Source organism: Sus scrofa, chromosome 12 (genome assembly GCF_000003025.6).
Source record: "Sus scrofa isolate TJ Tabasco breed Duroc chromosome 12, Sscrofa11.1, whole genome shotgun sequence".
Lineage (NCBI taxonomy): Eukaryota > Metazoa > Chordata > Mammalia > Artiodactyla > Suidae > Sus > Sus scrofa.
Genome location: NC_010454.4, coordinates 43492589 through 43518265, shown reverse-complemented (window position 1 = coordinate 43518265; position 25677 = coordinate 43492589). Strand labels below are relative to the sequence as shown.

General features: G+C 39.0%; 1 protein-coding gene across 1 annotated transcript in view; it reads left to right on the top strand.

Moving 5' to 3' along the window:
- Nucleotides 1-25677, top strand: part of NF1 (neurofibromin 1) — a 267108-nt gene that overhangs the window by 235940 nt on the left and 5491 nt on the right. Inside the window, 9 exon segments of the mRNA XM_021067460.1 lie at nucleotides 794-925; nucleotides 1953-2088; nucleotides 4314-4471; nucleotides 8804-8926; nucleotides 9439-9566; nucleotides 9714-9814; nucleotides 11408-11550; nucleotides 11898-11944; nucleotides 13196-13412. Of these exon segments, the coding sequence (XP_020923119.1) occupies nucleotides 794-925; nucleotides 1953-2088; nucleotides 4314-4471; nucleotides 8804-8926; nucleotides 9439-9566; nucleotides 9714-9814; nucleotides 11408-11550; nucleotides 11898-11944; nucleotides 13196-13412 (1185 nt within the window).

Here is a 25677-nt window from a genome sequence, read left to right as displayed (position 1 = left end):
ACTTTAACTTTAAAAACAAAAATAAAAATTTAAGAAGTCAAAGGAAAAGAAATCATAATTTCTCCTGGTTAAAAAATAATTTACAGCAAAAACTGACAGAACATTGTAAATCAACTGTAATTTAAAAAATTAAGGAGTTCCCGTCGTGGCGCAGTGGTTAACGAATCCGACTAGGAACCATGAGGTTGCGGGTTCGGTCCCTGCCCTTGCTCAGTGGGTTAACGATCCGGCGTTGCCGTGAGCTGTGGTGTAGGTTGCAGACGCGGCTCGGATCCCGCGTTGCTGTGGCTCTGGCGTAGGCCGGTGGCTACAGCTCCTATTCAACCCCTAGCCTGGGAACCTCCATATGCCGCGGAAGCGGCCCAAAGAAATAGCAAAAAGACAAAAAAAAAAAAAAAAAAAATTAAAAACAAAAGATAAAGTGTGAGAAAGATGTAAAAAAAGTTTAAGCGATAGAAGTCTATTTTTGAAGGATATCTCAAGGTGAACTATAATTTTAAAAAATTCCTTTGCTGCATTAAGGAATAGAAGACCTGAAATACTACTGCATTTCCTCACTTTCCTCTCCCTGAGGAAACATTATTCTGTTCTACACATTTTTGGTGCTTAATCCTATATGTAATTAATTATTTATATATGTATGTTTTACCTTCCCAAATGGCTCTTCTCAGAAGGCAGCGTTTATCTCTTATATACTTTCTTTCCTTGGACGGTTGCTAGTCACAGAATAAGAATTCAACCAATACTTGTTGCAAGAATGAATTAATGTCTTCTCTGTTTTTCTTTTTCATAGGATACAGGCATCCTTCACCTGCCATTGTTGCAAGAACAGTCAGGATTTTGCATACACTACTAACTCTGGTTAATAAACATAGAAACTGTGACAAATTTGAGGTGAATACACAGAGCGTGGCTTACTTGGCAGGTAAAAACACCAAATAGACAAAATTAATCCTACCACATCTATATCTAAGGACCACAGAAAAGGTACAAATACCTGTGGGTCCTTTGGCTGGTTGCTTGGCAGGGTAAAGATTTCACGGTGCGGTCCTGTGGTATTGGTTAAAATTTGGAAAGTTTTGCCAAAAACATATTTCCTTATTAAAGAATTTACATTGAAATATGAAAAGTGTTCCCTTAGTCATCTTTGGGTCAAGACACTGTTCGGCTCCCAGTTGTCTGTCATGAAATCTAAACCCCTCAGCCTAGTATCCTGGGTTCTTCAGCAGCCTTCCCGATTCTGTCCTCTTTCTCTAAATTTCATAGGCCTAATTTTTTATTACATCTCCAAACGAATAGGCGATTTTAAGCTAATCTGCTTGCCATCTCATAGAAGTACCTTTACGCCTCTTTAATACTTGTTCCTGACACCATTTGTTTCTCCTAGACCATCTGCCCCTCCCGACCGTTCCATCACAACGTCCGTGTTGGTCCTTACCCGATTGGTGTTTCTCTGTTCAGCAGTGCTTAGCACTTACGGATACCCAGTTCTTGAACAAAGTCCTTTGGCGGAAAGTGCTTACTCCCAGTTTAGCAGACTTCATTTTGTGGCAGCTTTTTTGTTTGAATCATTTGACCTTAGGCACATTCATTTGAAATCAAAAGTATTTTTCCTTATCTAAGAAATGGAGCTCATAATCCTGCCCTGCCTACCTTTTGTGTTTGTTGAGATCAAATGTACATTAAAGCACTTAACATATTATAAGGCGCTATTTAAATCTCTCTGTATAGTTCATGTTTACATACAGTCTTCCAAAACAGACTGTAAACCATTTAAAATAAACAAGTCTGTCCTAAGTATTTTGTATCCTTAAACTTCCTACTTTGCAAGGCTCTTTACATGCCCATTTAATAGCTGTTATTCTCTTCAGGAGCTTGTAAGAAGTGTATCCTATTTTAAGTCACATTTGTGATTTATGAAATTTTTAAATCTTCCTTCTCCTTCGTTTTAGCCTTACTCACAGTGTCTGAGGAGGTTCGAAGTCGCTGTAGCCTAAAACACAGAAAGTCTCTTCTTCTTACTGATATTTCAATGGAAAATGTTCCTATGGATACATATCCCATTCATCATGGCGACCCTAGCTACAGGTAAGTGGACTGCTTCTCCCACAAGCACGTAATTATAATCAGGTTTCAATTTTCCATGCTAATAGAGGCAGGCCGCAAAGTGATCTAGAAAATAATAGAGAGAGGAATCTGAAGATAATCTAGGAAGACTGTAAATCAAAACTTGTTTTATAAATGTGGGTTAGTAGTAGGAAACTGCTTCTAATATAATTGTGCTAATTAGTTAACATTAGTTTGTCTCTTTTCAAGCACAAATCAGTTGAGTAATGAAGAGATAATCTTGAAAATATCAGATTGCAGGAAAAGGTCTAGGAAGACCTAGCATGAAATATAGGCTACATTACATACTTAATAATTTAAAAAACTAGGCTATACACACTTGTAAAGAGATATACATGCCAACATATTTATTGCATTTACTCATATTACACTAAAGTTATTTAAAAGTTTTTGGGAATTCCCTTGTGGCGCAAAGGGTTAATGATCCAGCGTTGTCACACAGTGGCTCGGGTCACTGCTGTGGCATGGATTTGATCCCTGGCCCAGAAACTTCCACATGTTGTGGAAACAGCCAAAAAACAGTTTTCAATAGTACACATTTAGATGATAAGATAATCAAATTATGTCTACTGTTGAATGTGGCTTTGGGTAGTATATTTTTCACTAAAAAAGAGAAATTACATGAAAATGGCATCATTTAGAGATTCTTTTTATATTTTCAATAAAACAAAGGTGCCTGAGAGTTCCCGTTGTGGCTCAGCAGTAATGAACCTGACTAGTATCCATAAGTACACGGGTTGAATCCCCAGCCTTGCTCAGTGGGTTAAGGATCCAGTGCTGCTGTGAACTGTGGTGTAGGTCGCAGATGCAGCTCAGATCCCGCGTTGCTGTGACTCTGGTGTAGGCCTACAGCTGCAGCTCTGATGCCACCCCTAGCCTGAGAACCTCCATATGCCCCGAGTGTGGCCCTAAAAAGACAAAAAGCAAAAACAAAAACACAGGTGCCTTTAAGTTTTAGGTACAGTGTTGAACATAGGAAAAAACAATTTTGTATTTGTGGTGCTTATATAATTAAATTTATCAGCAACCCGCTTTTTGATAAAAATCTCTCAACAGTTTCCAACGGAGATGTTAATGATGAATACAGAAGCTTTCCAGGCATACTTGATTTTCAATAGTCTTATTCTTCGGTCGTTCCTATGATTGTATTTCTTTGAGCTATATCTTTTTTGTTATGGAAAAAGAGAAAGTGAGTTTGGGAGTCCTTGCTATAGCTCAGCGGATTAAGAATCTGACTCGCAGCTTGGTCACTGTGGAGATGCCAGTTTGATCCTGGCCTGGCGTCGTGGGTTAAAGGATCTTGCATTGCTGCAGCTGTGGCATAGGTTGTGGCTGTGGCTCAGATTCAGTCCCTGGCCTCAGAACTTCCATATGCTGTGGGTGCAGCCATTAAAAAAAAAAAGAAAGTTTTTAAACCAAGGACACAATTGCCTATTTAAACTTGATCTTCCCTGATTTAAAAAAAAAAAAAAAATCAATGCAGTACAATTCTGCTGAGCATTTGTTGAGCATCTGCTATGTATAAGAAGTCATGGCAATAGCATTGAGAACTATGTCTAGATACTCATGTCGCAACAGAAGAAAGGGTGGGGGAAAAAACTGTAACTGCAATGTATACATCTAAGGGTGACCTGACCCCCTTGCTGTACAGTGGGAAAATAATAATTAAAAAAAAAAAAAAAAAGAAGAAGTCATGGCAAGGAGTTCCCGTCGTGGCGCAGTGGTTAACGAATCCGACTAGGAACCATGAGGTTGCGGGTTCGGTCCCTGACCTTGCTCAGTGGGTTAACGATCCCGCGTTGCCGTGAGCTGTGGTGTAGGTTGCAGACGCGGCTCGGATCCCTCGTTGCTGTGGCTCTGGCGTAGGCCGGTGGCTACAGCTCCGATTCAACCCCTAGCCTGGGAACCTCCATATGCCGCGGGAGCGGCCCAAGAAATAGCAACAACAACAACAACAACAAAAAGACAAAAAAAAAAAAAAAAAAAAAAAAAAAGAAGTCATGGCAAGACAGTGGATACTTCCTGGGAATAAATTAAGAGTTTGTACCCTAAAGCACTTTTAAAGTGCAGTTTTAAAATTAATTGATTGCTATCATTGGGAAGTATGACAGCCAATTGTAAGGGTAAACAATGGTTGTACTTACCATCATGTTTATTAATTCTTCTCAATTGTTTCAATCTCTCAGGGCACTAAAGGAGAATCAGCCATGGTCCTCTCCCAAAGGTTCTGAAGGGTACCTTGCAGCCAGCTATCCAACTGCCGGCCAGACCAGTCCCCGAGCCAGGAAATCCATGAGCTTGGACATGGGCCAGCCTTCTCAGGCAAACACAAAGAAGTTACTTGGTTAGTTTATCTAAATTATGTAGAATTATTTTTTAAAATAGTCTCATACTTTCACTCTTGGAAAATTATTTGAAGCTGTTCAAGATTATCAAAATTTCCTAATTTTGATGTAGCGAAGTTTTCAATGCCAATTATAGGAGAGTTTTATAGATCAGTTAAGCCATATCAGTTAAGATAGAGGAATAAGTATGAGATCTTGAAACAAGTTTTTGGGGATTCTTAAATATTGTGGCTTTCCGTGTTTTCTTCTGCCTTGGCCAGGCAGCAGAGAAACGGGAGTAGGAAAGACATTAGATATAAGGAAGCAGTCAGATACAAGGCCTTTAACAACGTGTCTCCCCAGATTATCATCCGAGAACAGAATACCCCAATATACTATGAAGCTGTAATAATACTATTTGCTATCTTTTCTTTTAAAAGATGAAAGGTAAGATTTTTCAATCACTGTGTTTTTTTGTTACCATAAGAAAATATGGGAATTCCCACTGTGGCACAACAGGATCAGCCGTGTCTCTGCATCACCAGCACACAGGTTCAATCCCCAGCCCAACACAGTGGGTTAAAGGATCCAGCGTTGTCACAGTTTGCGGCTCCATATGCCATGGGGCAACCAAAAAAGAAAAAAAAAAAACAAAAAAAAAAAGATATGCTCCTCAGAAGTTAAAATTGCCCAGTTATGCTGTACAGCAGAAATTGGCACAACATTGCAAATCAACTATACTTTAATTTAAAAAATAATAATAATCAAAAAAATTGCTGTTAAAATGACATTTGTCCATGAGAAAGATATCTAAAATGCTGTGAGACCCTTTCCCTTTTCAGAAGCTGAAGTAAACAGTGAGTCCACTGATCCCACCTCACCACAGATTGAATGCAAGGTGCTCTTACACAAACTTCAGCTGAAGTTTGCACTGTTAACAGAATGCTTGGCCAGCACGTGAATGACTCTGTAGGTTTCAGTTACCCTTGCAAGCATATTTTAAGTATCTTTAGATATTAGGAAAGTGTTTGTGTTCATAAGGAAATCAATGAACAAACAAGTATAAAATAACCTGCCAGTAAACCTTGAAAGAAATTGACACCATAAATGTTAATCATTACTACTAGTCGTAGGATTGTCACCTTTTGTCTGAGTTCCTTTCTATTTATATTTTGCCACAAATAATCTTCTAGGGGTTTCCTGGTTACTTGTGTTTTATAGTTCTGGATTTCACAGGAAGTTGTAAATGAAGAACTTAAAAATGGAATATTGAATTCATTCAACCCATATGCTAGATGAAAAAGTTGCAGTTTTTGCCCTGAAGGAGCTCATAGTTTGGTGGCTAAGACTTATAATCAGACAATCGCAATAGCATCTCCAGGTGCCATTAAATAATATGTCTTGATAAGAGGAAACTGAGGATCTGGGAAAATTAGGAAAAACTGCAGAGAAGAGGTAATATTTGAACTGAGTATTGGAGATTTAATACACACTTGCCAAGTAGACACAGGGTAAGGAAGGCATGTATTTAAAAGAGGAAATAGCATGAATGAAGAAGTCAGGAAATGCTATAAAATTTGGTTGTGATGATTGTTGTACAACTATAAATGTAATAAAACTCCCTGAGTAATAAAAAATTAATGTATTATAAAATTTTAATGTGAAAAAAAAAAGTCAGGAAAAGCAATTGGGTAGGAAGTGAGGCTAGAGAAGGAATGGAATGAGATCATGGGAGACTTTGTGCCGTTTTAAGAGATTTAGCCTTATTATGTATCCAGCTCGGATCTTTAAGTAGGGGACAAACATTACAAAATTTTATTTATTTATTTATTTATTTGGCCATGCCCGCAGCATATGGAAGTTCCCAGGCTAGGAATCAACCCAAGCTGCTGTAGTGGCAGTGCTGGATCCTTAACCCCCTGCGCCACAGAACTCCACAAAATTTTATTTTTAGGAAATCTTTTTTGGCTACAATGTGGAGAAATAGGAAGAATTTTCACCAAGGGAATCGTATAAGAGATTGATGGAACAATCTGAACAAAAAATGATGTATGCCTGCACTAAGGCAGGATCAGTGGGAGATGGGAGAAAGGGAATCAGGTTTGGGACTTAGTGCCTGACTGTTTGGGCCAACCGGGAAGGGAGAAGGCTATTCAAGATGTCAAAAGTTTCTAACTTCAAAAACTGTCTTGTTAGTGAGTCCATTCAGAGCACAGGACTCATATATTTATAGTAAAAGATAAATTTAGGTTGGTTGATACTATATTCGAGAGCCCTTCAGGATTCTAGGAGTGTCTATCTAAGACATAAGTGAAAACTTAAACCTGGAGTTCAGGAGAGAAGTGGATAAGTGGCACATTTAAAATCGATTAGCTCATAGACAGCTGAAGCTATGGGAGTGGAAGGAGATCTGTGAGCAAGAATGCAGAGAAGAGAGTAAAGTAGAAAGGAGGAATGAGAAGGAGTTCCTTTGATGGCGCACAGAGTTAAGGATCTGGCATTGTCACTGCTGTGACTTAGGTCACAGCCGTGGCTTGGGTTCGGTCCCTGGCCCTGGAACTTCTGAATGCAGAGGGCATGGCCAAAAAAGAAAAAGAAAAGAGTGAGCAAGGTAGGAAAACGAAATGTAGAGAGTGGTGTCCTGGTGTCCTGATCTCACACAGTATGGAAACATGAATTGGTTTTTAGGACATTTATTATTTTAAATCTAGTCACTAACCAGATCCCTAGCCATGCAGCTTCAGGCTAATCACTTAACTGCTCCTGACGTTCTCAGTTTACAGGTACACGAAACGAGGAGTTTGGACTAGATCCTTTTGGTCTGTTAAATTATTTGACCTTCATATTTATGACTATTTTGAATATTTATTAGTATTAAAACTTGAGGTTTGGAGTTCCCATGTGGTATATAGCAGGTTAAGGATCTGGCGATGTCATAGCAGCGGTTTGGGTCACTACTGTGGCTTGAGTTTGACTTCTGGTCCAGGAATTTCCTCATGCCACAGACAAGCCCAAACAAACAAACAGACAAACTTGAGATCAATAGAACTTTGTAAGTGTTCAGGTTTCAGGTGTCAGTCATTTATATTGACTTCAGTTCTGGCTTTTAAAAAATAATTTCGGAGTTCCCGTCGTGGCGCAGTGGTTAACGAATCTGACTAGGAACCATGAGGTTGCGGGTTCGGTCCCTGCCCTTGCTCAGTGGGTTAACGATCCTGCGTTGCTGTGGCTCTGGCGTAGGCTGGTGGCTACGGCTCCGATTAGACCCCTAGCCTGGGACTCTCCATGTGCCGCAGGAGTGGCCCAAGAAATAGCAAAAAGACAAAAAATAATAAAAATTAAAAAATAAAAAATAATTCTGTCAAGGGAGTTCCTTTTGTGGCTCATCAGGTTAGGACCCAGCATTGACTCTGTGAGGATATGGGTTTGATCCCTGACTTCGCTCAGTGGGTTAAGGATCCGTCGTTGCCATTGTGGCATAGGTCGAAGATGCGGCTCATATCCAGTGTGCCCCAGCTGCAGCTCTGATTCTACCCTTGGCCCAGGGACCCCTGGCAGGTGCAGCTATAAAAAGAAAATAATAACAATAATAATTATTATGATAATAACAATGCAGTCAAAAGTATTCCAGATTTGTTCTTAGAGCTACACCAAGAAGAATAAAAGATGTTCTTGGAATACAAAGAACAGAAATATATAAGTTCCAAATAATCCAATTTCAATACTTTTACTTTAAATAAGAGAAAGGTATTTAACACTAGTGTAATACATTATTAGAGAAACTCAAAGCCAAATGGAAGATGGTACTGCTTGCTATTTTTGAAGCATCTCCCAGTATATCTATTATTTAGTACTTCAGGCAAGCAAATCCTTTATTCAAAGCCTGAAGAACTAAAATCAGACTTTGATTTTGCCTGTGTTTGGAAATTCTTCATACGTTAATGCCCCATTCTTGGCGCCAGCAAAAACGCCTTAAATTGAAAAAAGGCTGTTCAGACATAGTTCAGGCATCTTTGCTACTAAACAGCACATATCTCTGTATTTATTATTGAATGTTTTACTTGTTGGTGGCGTTTGGTTTACTTCCAGTGTAGTGACTATAATCTCAATTTAATTTGGACCAATAAGTCACATCCTGTCCTGAAATGGAACAGCTATGTGGCCAAAATTCCTTGAGAAGATGAAGAAAAATGGAGAGGAGAGAAACTATGCCTCAGGGATATGTTTGAGTTTTCTTTGGGTCCTTAAGTGAAAACCTAAACACTTGATGCCCAAACATTTTCTTTTTAGTATATTTCTGTTCACGACACGGTGATTAATGAACTTCCATATTCTGTAACTTTCGTTTATAGGAACAAGGAAAAGTTTTGATCACTTGATATCAGACACAAAGGCTCCTAAAAGGCAAGAAATGGAATCAGGGATCACAACACCCCCCAAAATGAGGAGAGTAGCAGAAACTGATTATGAAATGGGTGAGAAACAAAGTTAATTAATCTAGATCATTGAAAGTAAGGTGGCACTCTCTTGTACAGCAGAAATTATCACAACATTGTAAATCAGTTATACTTCAATAAAACTTTAAAAAATTTAAAAAAAAATCTTGGGGGAAAAGAAAAAAGTAAGATGGGAGAGTACATTAAAGCCTTATTTGCTTTGCAGCCATTTCTTAGTATCATTAGGATAAAATACAGAAACATTTGCTCTTTTTCAGAAGATAAGCTATACAGTCCTTAAAATGAGCAATATCCTGAAACCTGTATAGAAAGTAATCCTACATATGAAATATACAGCATTGTAAACAGCTGGCCAGAACTTCTGTATAGGTGAATAGTAATTTTGTATGATGTTTATGTTGATATTCTAAGTGTCTATTTCAAAGCTATTGAATTTTAGAAGTGACATTAAAATATATTAGGTGAAGTAGTATCTAGTGTGTTACATTTGGTAAATGCAGCTGATTGTGTTAATCCATATCTTACTGCAGAAACTCAGAGGATTTCCTCATCACAACATCCACATTTACGTAAAGTTTCAGTGTCTGAATCAAATGTTCTCCTAGATGAAGAAGTACTCACTGATCCGAAGATCCAAGCCCTTCTTCTTACTGTTCTGGTAAGATTTTTTGCTTTTTGTAGGGTTTTTTTCCCCCAATCTACTTAAATATCATAAAAACACGAAAAGGCCCTCTTCTGCTTCTCACCACAACAGGTAACAGACAATTCAGCCACAAAATAAAATAGTTTTGGTTTTCTTTTGCAGGCTACCCTGGTAAAATACACCACAGATGAGTTTGATCAACGAATTCTTTATGAATATTTAGCAGAAGCCAGTGTTGTTTTCCCCAAAGTTTTTCCTGTTGTGTAAGTATCCCCACTTGTGTTTAACTTTTGTATCTGTCTTGAGGTCGAATATTTCATAAAAGCTTAGGGATGGTATCACGCAGCAGCGTTCACTGGTTGTGGAGAGAATGTGAGGGAGTGTTGTCAGGATTTGAGCTTAGAGACAGTGGGTTTAATGGGCCCTAAGACTAGTTTGGGCCTGTTGATTAGGAAAAACATTTTTTTATCTTTTGATTTACTTATGCTGTTCGTTGTGATGAGCACTGTCCATTTCCTCACTTAGGAGAAAATGGTTAGACTGCTGTATTCATTTATTTATTTTTAGAGTCACACTTGCCGGCATATGGAGGTTCCCAGGCTAGGGATTGAATTGGAGCCACAGCTGCTGACCTATACCACTGCCCATGGCAATGCCAGATCCTTAACCCACTGAGCGAGGCCAGGGATCAAACCTGCAACCTCATGGTTCCTAGTCGGATTCATTAACCACTGAGCCACAACAGAAGCTCCTTAGACTGCTGTATTTAAATCAGCATACCTGTTCTGGATTATTTTTCAGTAGAGCTTTTGTTTTTATCCGCAGATAAGTGAAAACAAAATTGACCTCTTATTTGGGAGGTGAATTTTATTCTCCCTTAAGCACTGAGCTCTTACTAACCTTAAAATGTTCAAATCTAAGTCACCCAAAGAAATTTGGGAAGCATTGTTCCTGATCTAAGCTGTCTATGTGGTATCATTTGCTTAGTTTTGTTTACTCTTACTTAGAGTAAACAAAAATAAAGAAATGGTAAATTTCAGAATTTTCTGTAACCGGCCCTTGATTCTTTTTATTAATGGAGTATAGCAGAGTTAGAAATAGTGAATTTCCTCATAAGTTTGAATTGGAAAATATGTTCCACCCCTTCCAAACTTATTTTGCTCTCCTTATTCAATCCGATTGAGCACTTATTAAACACTGATTGATATTAAATTTAAACTCCGGGGTACATAATAATCAGCAGAAAAAGTGGTCCCAAAGCATGCCCAGTGGCAGGCAGAAGCCAGCCTTGTCTTGAGCAATACCATGTGTAGTTAAACATAGTTATATAACAGTACTAGTTGGTTGTTTTACCAAGTTTTCTCTGATGACTTAAACACAAAAGATGAACCAAAAAAGCAAACAACACACATATTCATTATAGAAAATTTAGAAAAGCACCAGAAAGTAAAAAGCACTCATCATGGAGTTCCCGTCGTGGCACAGTAGTTAATGAATCCGACTAGGAACCATGAGGTTGCGGGTTTGGTCCCTGCCCTTGCTCAGTGGGTTAACGATCCCGGATCCCGCGTTGCCGTGAGCTGTGGTGTAGGTTGCAGACTCGGCTTGGATCCCGTGTTGCTGTGGCTCTGGTGTAGGCCGGTGGCTACAGCTCTGATTCGACCCCTAGCCTGGGAAATCTCCATATGCCGCGGGAGCGGCCCAAGAAATAGCTAAGAAGACAAAAAAATAATTAAATAAAAGCACTCATCGTCCTTCATTTTTATCACCCTGTTCAAGGGAATATATGTTTTCCAATATATATTTTCGTTCACTTTTCCTTTAAAATGTTCCTCTTTTGACATTTTTTTTTTTAGACACAATTTGTTGGACTCTAAAATCAACACCCTGTTGTCATTGTGCCAAGATCCAAATTTGTTAAATCCGATCCATGGAATTGTGCAGAGTGTGGTATACCATGAAGAATCCCCACCACAGTACCAAACATCTTACCTGCAAAGTAAATAAAAGTATCTGGAGGAGGATGGTTGATGAACTTGAAACGTGTGTGCTGTTAAAGAATACACTGGCTGAAGAGTTCCTTATAAAGGAATAAGCTTGTTCATACCTCTCTCTATATGCCATTATCTGACTCTTAATTATGTGTTAAGTGCAGTAGCTGATTGATTACTTTTTAACTAAGACACGGTTTTATACAGTGAGTTTTAGTCTACTTTAACACTCATTCTAAAAAAAAAATGTTTTCATTGTGCATGTAGGTTTTATGTATCATCAGCCATGTAACATTTCGGTTAAGATTAAAGGTGTATCATGCTTGTTATAAAAGTAACATTTGATTTGTTGCAGGTTTTGGTTTTAATGGCTTGTGGCGGTTTGCAGGACCCTTTTCAAAGGTAAGAAAATATATTTTTCCCTATTGACAAAATGAAAGTTTTTATTCATATTAGTGTGCCTGCTTTAAGAACACACAATATGCTGAAAACTAGAATAATTCACAATAAACACATGTTATTTTTATTAAAAGTTTTCTACTATAAGACTCTTTCCAAGAGGCATCACCTTTAATATGTTTATATATTAGTTTTTAGACCCCTCCAAAAAAATTCAACCCAATTTATGCTTGCCTTTCGGAAAGGTATGATAAACCTGTGTAAACTATTCTTCCCTCAGTCCCTCATGTAGCTGATGATCTTAATGCATACACTTAGGTATCTTGTGATTAGAAAGGAGTACCGGGTATGGTTAAAATCAACTTCATGGCCTAAAGTTAATATAATGCTATATGTTAGTTAAACCTCAATTTTTAAAAATTACATAATGAAAAAAAAAATTACCTCATGAAAACATTTTATCTTCCAACCTTTGGCATTAGATTCCTTCTTCCCTGAATATATCCCCATTTGTTCCGTTCAGTTTGTTCTTTGATTGGCATTACTGCTACATACATGTGTATTTAATTATTCTCTCTATGGTCACTCTCCAAATTGATTGAGGTTCCTTGAAGGCAGGACTTCTGTCTCTAACTCCCTAGTGCAATGCTTAGGTATAAGGGGTGCTAAGTCAATATGAATTGCATAAACCTTGTTCTAATTTTCAGAATTGAGTGTTTAGTTCTATTTTGTTCAGTTACTACTGAATACCTCTTGATATGCAAAGGCTGTCATTTTTTTAAAATGGGCCTGAAGTCACAGAAATAAGTATATCATGCAGGGATTTTGTGGTTTGATTGCCAGTGACCTTCTGAGCCCTTCACATTGTTTAGTAAGTTGAATCTCCAAATGGCAGCTGGAATGATGCTCTGCTTATTTTCTCTGTTTTGGAAAATTGACTAGACATCATTCCTGATGATTGGATTGTCTCAAGATAAATTCAGTCTTTGTCTGTGCATGGCTTTTAATAATTGCAGGTTCATCTGGAAGCTCTAAATGTAAGCTGAATAAAATTCCCAGTTATAAGTCCCATGGTAGTCTATAAATATTATTACACCCCCTTTTTTAAAAATGATCTGTAGTACAAAAGAGGAAAAATAGTAAATTAAGCCCAAAAGAAAAATTGAATTAATCTTTTTTGGCTTCAAAGGGTATTTACAAAAAAAAAAAAAAAAAAAGAATGGACCTAAAATAATTTCCTATTTTCCATTACAGCAAACACAAATCCCAGACTATGCTGAGCTTATTGTTAAGTTTCTTGATGCCTTGATTGACACGTATTTGCCTGGAATTGATGAAGAAACCAGTGAGGAGTCCCTCCTGACACCCACATCTCCTTATCCTCCTGCAGTGCAGAGCCAGCTTAGTATTACTGCAAACCTTAACCTTTCTAATTCCATGACCTCACTTGCAACTTCCCAGCATTCCCCAGGTCAGTAAATGTAATCTTTATATAAATTTGAGCAATAATATTACTATACCGACATTAGGAATTCCCTTGTTATCAGTTTATAGCAGATTTTGCTCCTTTTTATCATGAGATTCATCTTAAATTTCTTCTTTACCTTGTAGCTGACTTGAATTTTGGTTTCCATAATGCGTTCTACTTTCAAACAATTATGCACAAGAGAGTGAAATGTTTAGAGTGTTCACGTGGTGCTCCAAGGTTGATAAGTTTTTTAGAGTTCAGGCAGGAAATGTAAACCTAAAGGTACATTACCCTGAAAGTGAAGAGAATTATAATTCCCTAGCTAGACATCCTAACCTTGCCCTAGTGCTTCTGTGTCTCTGATACAGCATACTGTATCCAAAAAATATACGCGGTAGTGCCCTGCTTCCCTGCTGCCTGCAACGGCCTGAAAATCTAGGAGTAAATAAGCAACCAGACAGAAAAGCCACCTCAAGAAAATAATATCTTAAAGCCCATAAGCATATTCTTCACTCTGGAGTCATTCTTAGGTCCAAGTGGGGAGCGTACACCAAGGCAGCTGTGCAGCTCAAGAGGTGGATACCCTGAGAAATAATAGCGAATAGCCGGGGTAGGGCTGAAATGAACAAGACGGCAGAAACAGCAAACCTACACAACTCTTGGCTCATTCGGTGTCAAAGTGGGTGGCTTCCTATGACCTTGGTCAACCTTGGAGGTGTAACTCCGTTCATTACAACACTGACACCATTGCATATGTTTTGATGACAGTGTGAAGGAAAGCTTCCATATGGTCATGTTTTCTATTCAGAAAGCTATCTTTCTGAAATAGTTTAAATAAAAAAGGTTTTGTTTGTAGTTCCGTTAGCTGAAAAGTTTACTTATGAAACACCTCATTCTCTAAGGAAAAGCTGCTAGATAGAGTTAAGTGTTAGCATGGATTTTCTTTTAAAAAGCCAAATGATGTATTATAATTGTTTTGTGATATTCAAGATCCATAAATAGAATTCCCAGTTTATAATCCCAGGTTTGCATAAATGTTTAAATGTTAAATTTTGAAAGTTCTGAAGAGCTTGACAAATCTAATACCCAATTCATATTATAAACCATTACATTAAATAACTATATTCATTTATGAAGCTTTGGTCAACAACAAAGCTTTGGGCATCAGAGGAAACAAATTATTTGGTCTAGCATTTACATATCCATCACCTTACCAGACCTGGTCAGGTTCTTTTCCCCCAAGAAATATGAGAAACCTGGCCAGCTTTTTTTCCCCCCACATACCCATATTTATTTGGGCTCTGTCACTTTTTCCTTCGGGACAGTGTTTCTCCAAGGGTGGTCCAAGACCAGCATCAGCATCCTTTGGGAGTCTGTTAGAAATGCAAATGTTAGAGTCCCACCCCCGACCTCTTGCATAAGAAACTCCAAGAGTGGGGCCCAGCCAGCAGTCGGTCTTTGTTTAATGAACACCCAGGTGATTCTTATGCACAGAGTTTGAAAAGCACTGCCCTAAAGTGTGCTTGTGACCTTGCCCCATTATCAGCATTTCAACTGTAAAAGCCAGGGCAAGACTTCTAGAGATTGCAGCCCTGGAATTCTTTCCCTCATCACCAGCCCTCCCTCCCCCCAAACAAGAAAATCTTTTTATTAAAAAGGTTTTAATAACTCTAGGAGCTAGGGGGAACTATAGAGGTAATTTAGTTCTAGGCTCACAGTGTGGCATGTAGAGGGGAGACTGGTTCAGAAGAGCTAAGCTGATGGCTTTATCACAGCTCTTATCTAGAACCAAGGCCAGTGCTCTTTCTACAACATTCACTGCCTTTAGTATCTATCATCTTTCTCTTCTTACCCTGCCTTTCCCTTTTTCTCTCATTTATTTGTTTGTTTCTGTCATTACTTCGTTAAGTTCACTGCTACTTTTCCTCTGCAGAGCTGTCTATCCTCTGGGTGAGTCAACCACCTAAGTTGATCACAATTAGAAAATGCATAGACTCGGAGTTCCCATTGGGGCACAGTGAAAACGAATCCAAATAGTATCCATGAGGATTCGAGTTTTATCCCTGACCTCCCTCAGTGGGTCGGGGATCTGGCATTGCCTAGAGCTGTGGTGTAGGCTGCAGATGCAGCCCGGATTCCATGTTGCCGTGGATGTGGTGTAGGCCAGCAGCTGCAGCTCCAATTCAGGTTCACCTTCTAGCCTGGGAATTTCCATATGCCACAGGTGCAACCCTAAAAAGCAAAAAGCAAAAGAAAATTTGTAGGCTCCATCTATATTGATCCTGTTGTTTTTAAAATTTTATTCATTTTGACCTAAGTTTTGTCTCTTGGGCTACTAAAATGATGTTGAACCTGTTTTAACCCAAACTGATTGTCAGGGGGATTTCTGCCCATCCTTTCCCGCTGATGGAGTAAATAACATAATCAGGTTAAGAATAAGGTACCAGTACAAGTTCTTCCGGTAGTTGATTTACTGCTCATGTCCTCTGTTGCTTGGACATTAGCCATATCATCTGCTTAGAAAAAGTCCTACTCACCAACTTCTTGTTTAGAATTGTTTATAAAAATCAAAGAATAGTATATATGGGTTTGGTTACAGTTTTAAGCCAACAATGTCACCTCCAGTAGTTCTCCACAGAGAGCTACTTGAATAGATTATAACACCCAGGAAACCTCTGACTATTCTCAAAAAGAAACTGAAGTTTTAAAAGTAGTAGAATTAAGTAGAATAACAGCATTCATCATTTCCTGTCTCGAGACTATAAATTGTGTGTCCTTTGGTTTGCCACATTATTTTAATACAGTTTATTAGAGAAAGGGCTTATCTTTTCAGTAGTAACTTTACTCTCTCATGAAGCCCATTTGTATCTCTGTAAATTGTGGACTCATCTCCATGAAAAGATTCTAACTTATCTGCCTACCTAATTAGTGAGTTTTTGTCATTTGCTCTTGTGGAGCACCTCTTATCAGAGTCAGTCCTTTGTAACTAGTTATGCTGCTCTATATCTTTAGCTCCTTGTACTCTTATCTCCCTATCTCCTCAATCCTTTGCAAAGCTGAGTTCGCTGATTGTCAAAGAGCTAAAAGACATGATGAATCTTTGACGTGATGAATCTTATCCAGATTCCTAATTCACTGCAGCATTCTGTCTTTGCTATTTAGTTGTATAGAAACTGGAATATTTCCCTGTAGCCAGGTGCTAAGCTAAAGTATTTAAAGAATCTCTGTGTCACTCCCTGAAATGGAGCATGTGTGTGGCTTGCCATTAAATTACCCTACATCAACCTGCACCAGTATACTGACTATGAAGCAGGTGAAAACTCTATTACTTTATATCAAAAAGCAGAAGTTGCTGATCACAGCTCAATCCTTTGCTGCAAATTTTCCCTGTCAATTTAAGACTTTGTTTTCAGAATCTTGGGGTCTTTAGTGTTTAGCAGGATCGGCCATTAAGCTGTATCTTTTTTTTTTTTTTTTTCCGTTTTTTTGTTTGTTTGTTTTTTGTTTTTTTGGGTCTTAAGTAGTCTTACCATCAAATTAGTTAGATAAGAAATCCATGAACTCCCTCCGCTTCCTCATCAAGCATTACAAAAAATTTTGATGAAAATTCAGTCACCAGCTTTTGAGAGAGTGGTGGTCACTTATGTAAGCACTTTTCTCTGAAAATATATTCTTTTTGACAGATGATCATAGCCCACTTGTCTGTCCCCTTAACACAAAGAGGATTATTTTATAAGCCCATGTGTAAGAACATATATGACTGTCTTCTGACTCCACTCCTAGTAGAAATTGAACTTGGCATCAGTAGAGCCAGTGGACTGTACCCAGAGTTCAGTGCATACGAAACTGTGTTAACTGTGGCCCTTTTAGCTAAATGGCCATAAGACTTGGTTTCTTCAGATTTTCCGAAATGCCACTATGAGAACTTTGAAGAGAGTCCATAACATTTACTCTGTGATATATAAGAATCTTTCTAATTTGATATGGCAATTCATTCTTAGGTCCAGTATAGCTCAGCTGGACAGGAATTGAAGAACCAGGATTAGAACTAGAAGATAAAATCTTCTAAAAAGGCTATATATGAGACTTTCTCTTGTTTAAGGCCAAGCCGTGAGTGGTTCTCTTACAGGAGGAGCAAAGAAGCCTTTATAAAAGCCATATTGTGAGTGCTTTATAATCATTTCAAGTACGCATTCAAATGCAGTTTTCCTGCATCCTCTTTAGATATTAAAGAGCAAGTATACTAGAAATGAAAATCTAGATGAAACAATATAGACAATACTCATAAAAAGAAATTAAATCAACTCATTTCCAGTGTATTAATATTTAATTTATATTCTACCCAGGCCTTCTAATGTTGCTCACACTGTGATTCAGTAAACAAACACCTGTTTTATGGGTGTACACTGGGTACTCTGGAATGTTTAGACATGAGTGGGACCCTGGCCACTAGAAACTTGTCAGTTTTTGAATCTCAGAATTGGATTACAGCTAAAGTTGTTATTTCCTTCTGAGTCATGTTGTCTAACAAATTCTGTGTGTGTAAAAGTTATTTGACTTTCAAGTATGAGATTAATACTATAGTGCTCTGTAGAAAATAATCAAAATTCCATGTTTTATCCTGTATTATGCCATATATTCATGATTTGCTATATGCAGGGGATGCTGTGAGACCCAGGGGTTGGGGTGGGGGGGCGGCTAATAGGACAGGAGAGCTGCCCTCAAATAGATTTCAAAACAGTAAGAGTGGCCAAGTGTATGCAGGTAACTATTGTGACCTCTTTTGTCACATCTTTTGTACTTACGTTGAACCTTGTCCTATAAAGTATTCTGATAGTTCCAAGGGACATCTGTTTGGAAAAATTATGGCAAAAGTTTTATAATGTATTTTTAAGTTTTTATTTTTATTAGTGTATGGTTGATTTACAGTGTCGTATCAATTTCTGCTGCACAGCATAGTGACCCAGTCATACATATATATATACACATACCCACACATTCTTTTTCTCATACTCTCTTCCATCATGTTCTACCCCAAGAGACTGGATATAGCTCCCTGTGCTGTCTAGCAGGACCTCATTGCTTACCCATTCTAAATGTAACAGTTTGCACCTACCAACCCCACTCTTCCCATCCACCCCACTTCCTCCCTCCTTCCCCTTGGTAACCACAAGTCTGTTCTCTGTAATATATTTTTGACATCGAAAATATATGAGGTGTGTGTGATAATTTTTTTTAACAAAAATAGGCTTGTGATGTATTTTCAGTGTTTTTTCAGTGGTTAAAAAATTTAATTTTTTTCTTTGATCAGCTTATTTTATTGCCAGTATTAGAATGTGAATTTTTTAGATCAAAGACCTGCTTGTTTGTTTTTTTTATTTTTCGGCCTCCCCTGTGGTATGTGAAAGTTCTAGGGCCAGGGATTGAACCCAAGTCATAGCAGCAACCAAGGCCACTGCAGTGACAATGCCGGATACTTAACCTGCTGTGCCACAAGGGAACTCCTAGCTGGACTTTAAGTTCACTTCTTTCACTTAATTTTGAGGCTGAGTCCAGGGCTGTTATTCAGTAACTGCTTCTGTGATGCAGACCTCCCTCCAGGAAACTGGGTAGATTAGCTAGGAATTATATGGATTCCTAAACTAATAGTGCTGACAGCTGTGTGCAGAAAGGGTTATTTTAGTTCATCAGAATTTCTCCAAAGGGTTGACTTAGTCACACTCCTGCTGTATTTACCAGGTTTAAAATGTCTCCCTCTTAGAAGAAACTTAGAGTCCTCTATTTTGAGACTACTTAAAATCTCAGAAACAATTTTAATGTTTTAGGGAACTGCTTAAGGTATCCCAGACCTTTATTTGATATAGTCTTGATTTTTTTCTTATCTCCCTGTATTCAGGGCAGAAAAATAATTTTTTTTTTAATTTTTAATTTTTTTGTCTTTTTAGAGCGGCTCCTGTGGCATATGGAGTTTCCCAGGTTAGGGGTCAAATTAGAGCTGTAGCCACTGGCCTACCCCACAGCCACAGCAACACGGGATCCCAGCTGAGTCTGCGACCTACACCACAGCTGACGGCAATGCCAGATCCTTAACCCACTGAACAAGGCCAGGGATCGAACCTGTGTCCTCATGGATATTAGTCAGATTTGTTTCTGCTGAACCACCACAGGAACTCCAAAAAATAACTTTAAGTTGAGCAATTGTTTGGTGTAATTTCTGCTAATTTTCCATCTCATTTTTTAGTATAATTCTTGATTTTAAACTAAAATTTTGTTCTAATAAAGATAGTAAAAACACATCTATCTGTAAAATTGTAGGTTCTGCTGTTTATTTACAGATTGTAGTATTTAGGAAATTAATGGTCAGAGTTCAATAAATAAAACCAGAATCTTTCTTAAAACTAAGGAAAATAATAATTGTCCAGTATCTAATAATATTTCACCCTTAAAAAATCTTACGAACACCACTCACTTTTGTTTTTTCTTCCATTCTGTGTCTGTGAAGCTTCTCTACCTTGTTCTAAATCAGCAGTTTTCATGCAGCTGTTCCCTCATCAAGGTACTCTTTACTTTTGTCATCTTTGCACGAAATATTGCTTACCCTGCTCTCATCCTGGGCACATGGCATGAGACTTCATTCACCAGTCCCTGTGAGCACAGCCCTGCTCAGGCATCTGAAGAACTTGTAAGGCCGTTACTGTAAGGCCTGGATGCTTCCTGGCACTGCAGGGCCGTGTCTTGTCTTGGTGAGAGAACTGCTTATGCTCCCCCTGAGTACTGAAGAGGCAGTCTCGGCCCTGGACTAACCTAGGCGGATAAATGAGACACTCCAGAGAGAGTTAATAGAGAAAGGAGGGTATGTGGTTTGGAGAAGAGTTTTTAGCTTAGGAAATATTTCTTTCTCCCAAATATAAAGATGTTCCCAGTGTTTCCTTAAAGATTAAAGCTGGCTGTCCAGTCTGTCACCCGTGTTTTAAAAAAGGAGGGATTCTCTTATAACTTAGCAGGATAAGGATTCAGCATTGTCACTACAGCAGCTCAGTTCACTGCTGTGGCATGAGTCCAAGCCCTGGCCTGGGAACTTACACGTGCCACAGGTACAGCCAAAAAAAAGAAGAAGAAGAAAAAATAAAAAGAATATTGTCCTTAGCTCAAAGAACTAAGAAGAAGAAACTGATATACTTTTGTCTAATTTATAAAAAAAATGCCTTTTCTTTCTCTTACCCTTCAGTAATTAGTATACAGAAAGATGAGACCTGTATAGCAAAAGAAGTGTTAGCAACTGACAAAGGCCCATTACAAATATTTTTTAAATTCTTGGTGTTTCCGTGTGGCCTAGCAGTTAAATATTTGGCATTGTCACTAACTGTGACTCAGGTTTGATCCCTGGCCAAGGATCGAACTCGAGCCACAGCAGCCACCCAAGCCGCTGCAGTGACATGAGATCCTTCACTTGCTGTGCCACAAGAAAACTCCAAAAATAATTATTACACGTGCTCTTTTGTATATCTTGCTCAACATAAAAATATTTCTAAATATATATTTAACAGATCTCCATCGATGAATGTACTATAACCTAAGAACAAACTATAGTTATCTTTTTTCTAAGAAAACTGTATATATTTTGTGCTAATTTATATTAGCTTCAGTAGTTTTACAAATTCTAGGGTAAAATTCCAGTCCTCTTGCATTTGTTCTAAAACTCCTTCACTTGGTCTTTCTAAACTTAAGCTGTTAGGAGCATCGTAATTTGCATAGTAGTTATCTACGTGTAAAAAGTCTTCACATGACTTACCTGATTTCTCTTTTCTTTTTTTTGGTCTTTTTGCCATTTCTTGGGTCACTCCTGCTGCATATGGAGGTTCCCAGGCTAGGGGTCTAATCGGAGCTGTAGGCGCCAGCCTACACCAGAGCCACAGCAACAGGGGATCCGAGCCGCGTCTGCGACCTACACCACAGCTCATGGCAATACCGGATCCTTAACCCACTGAGCAAGGCCAGGGATTGAACCCGCAATCTCATGGTTCCTAGTCGGATTCGTTAACCACTGAGCCACGACGGGAACTCCTGATTTTTCTAAAAATCCTTTGAAATAGGCAAATCTATGGGAGTTGTTTGTTTGGCTGTACCCTTGGCATGTAGAAGTTCCCAGGCCAGGGAGCAAACTCAGGCCACTGCGGTGACAATGCCAGATCCCCAACCCACTACGCCACAAGGGAATTCCACGTCTGCTGTTATTTAGTTGCCAGATGGAGAACTGAAACTGAATAAGTTCAGACCTGGGAGTCCCATTATGGCTCAGGGGGTTACAAACCCGACTAGTATCCATGAGGATGCAGGTTTGATCCCTGGCCTCAATCAGTGGGTTAAGGATCCAGCCGGTGTGGTATAGGCCGCAGGTGGCTCAGATCCTGCATTGCTGTGGCGGTGAGGTAGACTGGCAGCTGCAGCTCCAGTTTGACCCCTAGCCCTGGAACTTGCATGTGCCACAGGTGTGGCCCTAAAAAAGCAAAACAACAACAACAAAAAAATGTTACTGATCCAACCAGACCCAAACTTGGGTCTTTTTTGACATGCCTCATTGTATGTCTAACAGTTAAATGAGCCTTCTCATAGCTTTGCCTTCTCATAGATGCAAGAAGAGTTTTCTGACAACTTGGCCATATTATATATGTGATAAACTAAGCAATGCAGAGTCAGGGAAGTACTAGCACCCTGTGCAGGTGGTGGGAGATTTGGGGTATTATTAGCCTTTCATTTTTCTTGTGTTACTTCTCACAAATCACCTCATCCATTTTTCCTCAAGAACTAAAAGGGATTTAATTTTTCTACTTCACAAAAATACTAGGACATTTTTGGAGGACGTTTTGGTGTTTAAAACTATAGGTGCCTTTTTTCAGAGTTCCCATTGTAGCTCACTGGTTAACGAATCTGACTAGAAACCCTGAGGTTGAGGGTTCGATTCCTGGCCTCGCTCAGTGGATTAAGGATGCAGCGTTGCCATGAGCTGTGGTGTAGGTCGCAGACGTGGCTTGGATCCCCTGTTGCTGTGGCTCTGGTGTAGGCTGGCGCCTACAGCTCCGATTAGACCCCTAGTCTGGGAACCTCCATATGCTGTGGATTCGGTCCTAGAAAAAGACAAAATAAATAAATAAATAAATACAATTTAAAAAATAAAAATAGGTGCCTTTTTAAAAATTGAGTATTTTATTATTTGTCGGGTTGGAACTATATCCGTAGTTGTCACAATAAACTCTGATACCTGCCTTCAAGGAACTCATGTTCGAGCAGAAGAGATAGACATATAATGGATATGTTACAAGTTATTTATGTATGTTATTTAACTGTAGTGTAATCTATTAATTTTTCCCCACTTACTCAATTCACTGAATTTTGGCCAGTAACACTTTTTATTGAGGGTTTTTTCTTTATCTGGAACCACCACAATTCATTGAAGCACAGGGCTTACTAATACACTGCTGTAGAGAATTTCCAGCTTCTGCCTTGCATGTTTGCAATTGGCTGCATGTTTAAGCACAGCATATCTAAAGGAATTCACACTAGCAAATCAGAATCACAGAGGTTTTTACCTTTATTTCATTTGGGTGGTGACCTCTGGGTTTCTGTCACCTCATGGATATCTGCTTTTGTGCCCACTGAGCATCAGAAGGGAAAGCCAGTAAGCACTGGGGCATGAGAGAGACCAGCACGCAAAGCCTCCAAGGGGCCTTGATGAACAGGAGGGCTGTTCACTAATTTAAACACAGTGGCTGCTCACTAATTTCAAATACAGTATGTACCAAAGAGGATGAACCTTCTCCATTTGGGCCTTCTAGCTGATAATCTGAGAGTTTTTCTTATAGAATGTTGAGATCAAATCCTTCATCAGCTTCTAGAGAGTTTTCTAGATTTAATTCCAGAGGGTTAAAAAGAATAATGCTGCCAAAATTCCCAAAATTGAGAATTATGCTTAGAAACCAGGAAACTGAGATCATTGCGTTTTATACTAACTTGGCTTTTTCAAGGTGCTGTATTTTGGTATAAATATAATGGCTTTTAAAATTGATTTAAAAAAAACAACCCTCCAGTGTTTTTATGTCAGCTTCTCCTTTGATCCTTAAAACATCTTTGCTGTGAAATTGAACTTAGGGCTTACCATCATGCCACCTTTACTGTGTGTGACTTGTAGGGTTGGGTCACTAAGTAGGAAGAAATGCCCACACAAAAACAAAAAATGAATTGAAAATTGAATTTGAGGGTAAGAGTGGGACATCAACCTCTCATATAGCATTGAAGCTTTGGGTCAAAAGAGACAGTCAATAGGTCAGTGATAGTTTAAGACTTGTAATTAAAAAGAACACATGCTTGTTAGGAAAAAAAATGGAAAATTCAGAAAAGCAGAAGAAAAAAATCATCCATAATCCCAACACTCTAAGATAATCACTGTTTATTAGCGTTTTGGTGCATCTTCTCCTAATTTCTTTATGTAGCTGAGGTCATAGTATGTGCAAAACTTTATTGCTTGCTTTTATCATTAGCATTTAACAGGTGATAAATAATTATTTAGAGGTCTGAAGGTTATTTGCTTAACCTTAATGGAAGTTCTCAGGCTTGGGGTTGAATCAGAGCTGAAGCTTCTGGCCTACCGCATAGCCACAGCAACGTGGGATCCAAGCCTTGTCTATGACCCTACGCCACAGCTCACAGCAATGCCAGATCCTTAACCTGCAGGACTCAAACCTGCAACCTCATGATTACTAGTCAGATTTGTTTCCACTGCATCACAATGGGAACTCCTGATTTTAATTGAGTTAAACTGAACAGGCCGTTGTCCTCAGAGAAAAGTTTTGCCCCCTTAGAATATGATGACTGCTTCTTCCCCAGAGTGAGCCACAGTCCATCAGTGGCAAGGCTGCACCAAAGGTGGGCACACAAGAAGGAGCCCCAGAGTGGCAGATTGCTGCCAGAGAGCTACTGGCCCTCCAGGGATCATCCACGCTGTGTCCCTCCTGATGACCGTCTCCTGGTTGCTTCAAACCCTTATCTTTAACGGTCTAGCTTTGCCTGAATCTTGATTTTTCTATTAAGGAAATGGCCCCAGATGAGGAGCTTTTGGACTTGAAATTGTAGGCCATATGCAAATTTAAGGAAAGGGAAGGTCAAATACACTGACAAGTTGATGATAATTTCAGACGGAAGAAGCTACTAAAAATTGTGTTGACGATCCCATCATGGCTCAGCAGTAACAACACTGACTAGCATCCAGGGGGACAAGGGTTCAGTGCCCAGCATCACTCAGTGGGTTGAGGATCTGGCATTGCAGTGAGCTGTCGTGTAGGTCGCAGACCCAGCTCAGATCCTGCATTGCTGTGGCTGTGGTGTAGGCTGGCAGCTGCAGCTCCGATTCAACCCCTTGCTTGGGAACCTCCATATGCCACAGGTGCAGCCCTAAAAAGACAAAATAAATAAATAAAATGCAAACCAAAAAAACCTGTCTTTTTCAGTAAAAATATGACACCACCCCACTAGAAATCAGGGGTTGTATCCTTTTTGGCTCTGAATTATAGCCCTCATGTTTAAAAATGGAAGCATTCAGTTCAACCAGTATTTGTTGGAAAAGGCATCAAGTAGATCTTATAAAAGAAAACAAAAATGAATAGTAAATGATCTTTGCCCTTCTAGGTGCTTTTATTCTAGTAGAGAAAATATGAAATATATGCAAGTCGTGATAATATAGGTAAAATATAAATGTCATATAAAAGCAAAAGGGAGGGAGAAAGTTCTGGCAAGAGACAGAAATATGCATCTTGAAACAAGTAGAGATGAGAAAAGATATGGGTTGCATTTTATCTTACAGAGATAGGTAAGGCAGTTGAAAGAGCTGCATAAACTCACATCACAGAATTCAAGGCCCATTCAAGGGTTGATGAGCAATCTTCTTTCAATTTAAATAGCTCTGGAGAAGATGCAAGTTAACATGCCAAAAAGAGTAAAAACCATCCAGAATTCTGTTACCCAAAGAAGAGTTCTATGAACATGGTCGTTTATTTTCTTTCTGCCCATAGGGTTAGATTAGAACAGAGCTGAGATGCAGGTTCCCCATGCTTGGCTCCTGGGGAGCTGTTACTGACATTTCTAACTCTGCACTCACATTCCCAGCCCAGTGCCCTTTTCCATATGCCTGTGTTCCTTTGAAAAGTTCAAGACAGCAAACCTCCATGGAGCCTGTGTAAATCAGGCCATGTGCCTGTAGATGCTTCCTACTCTGAGT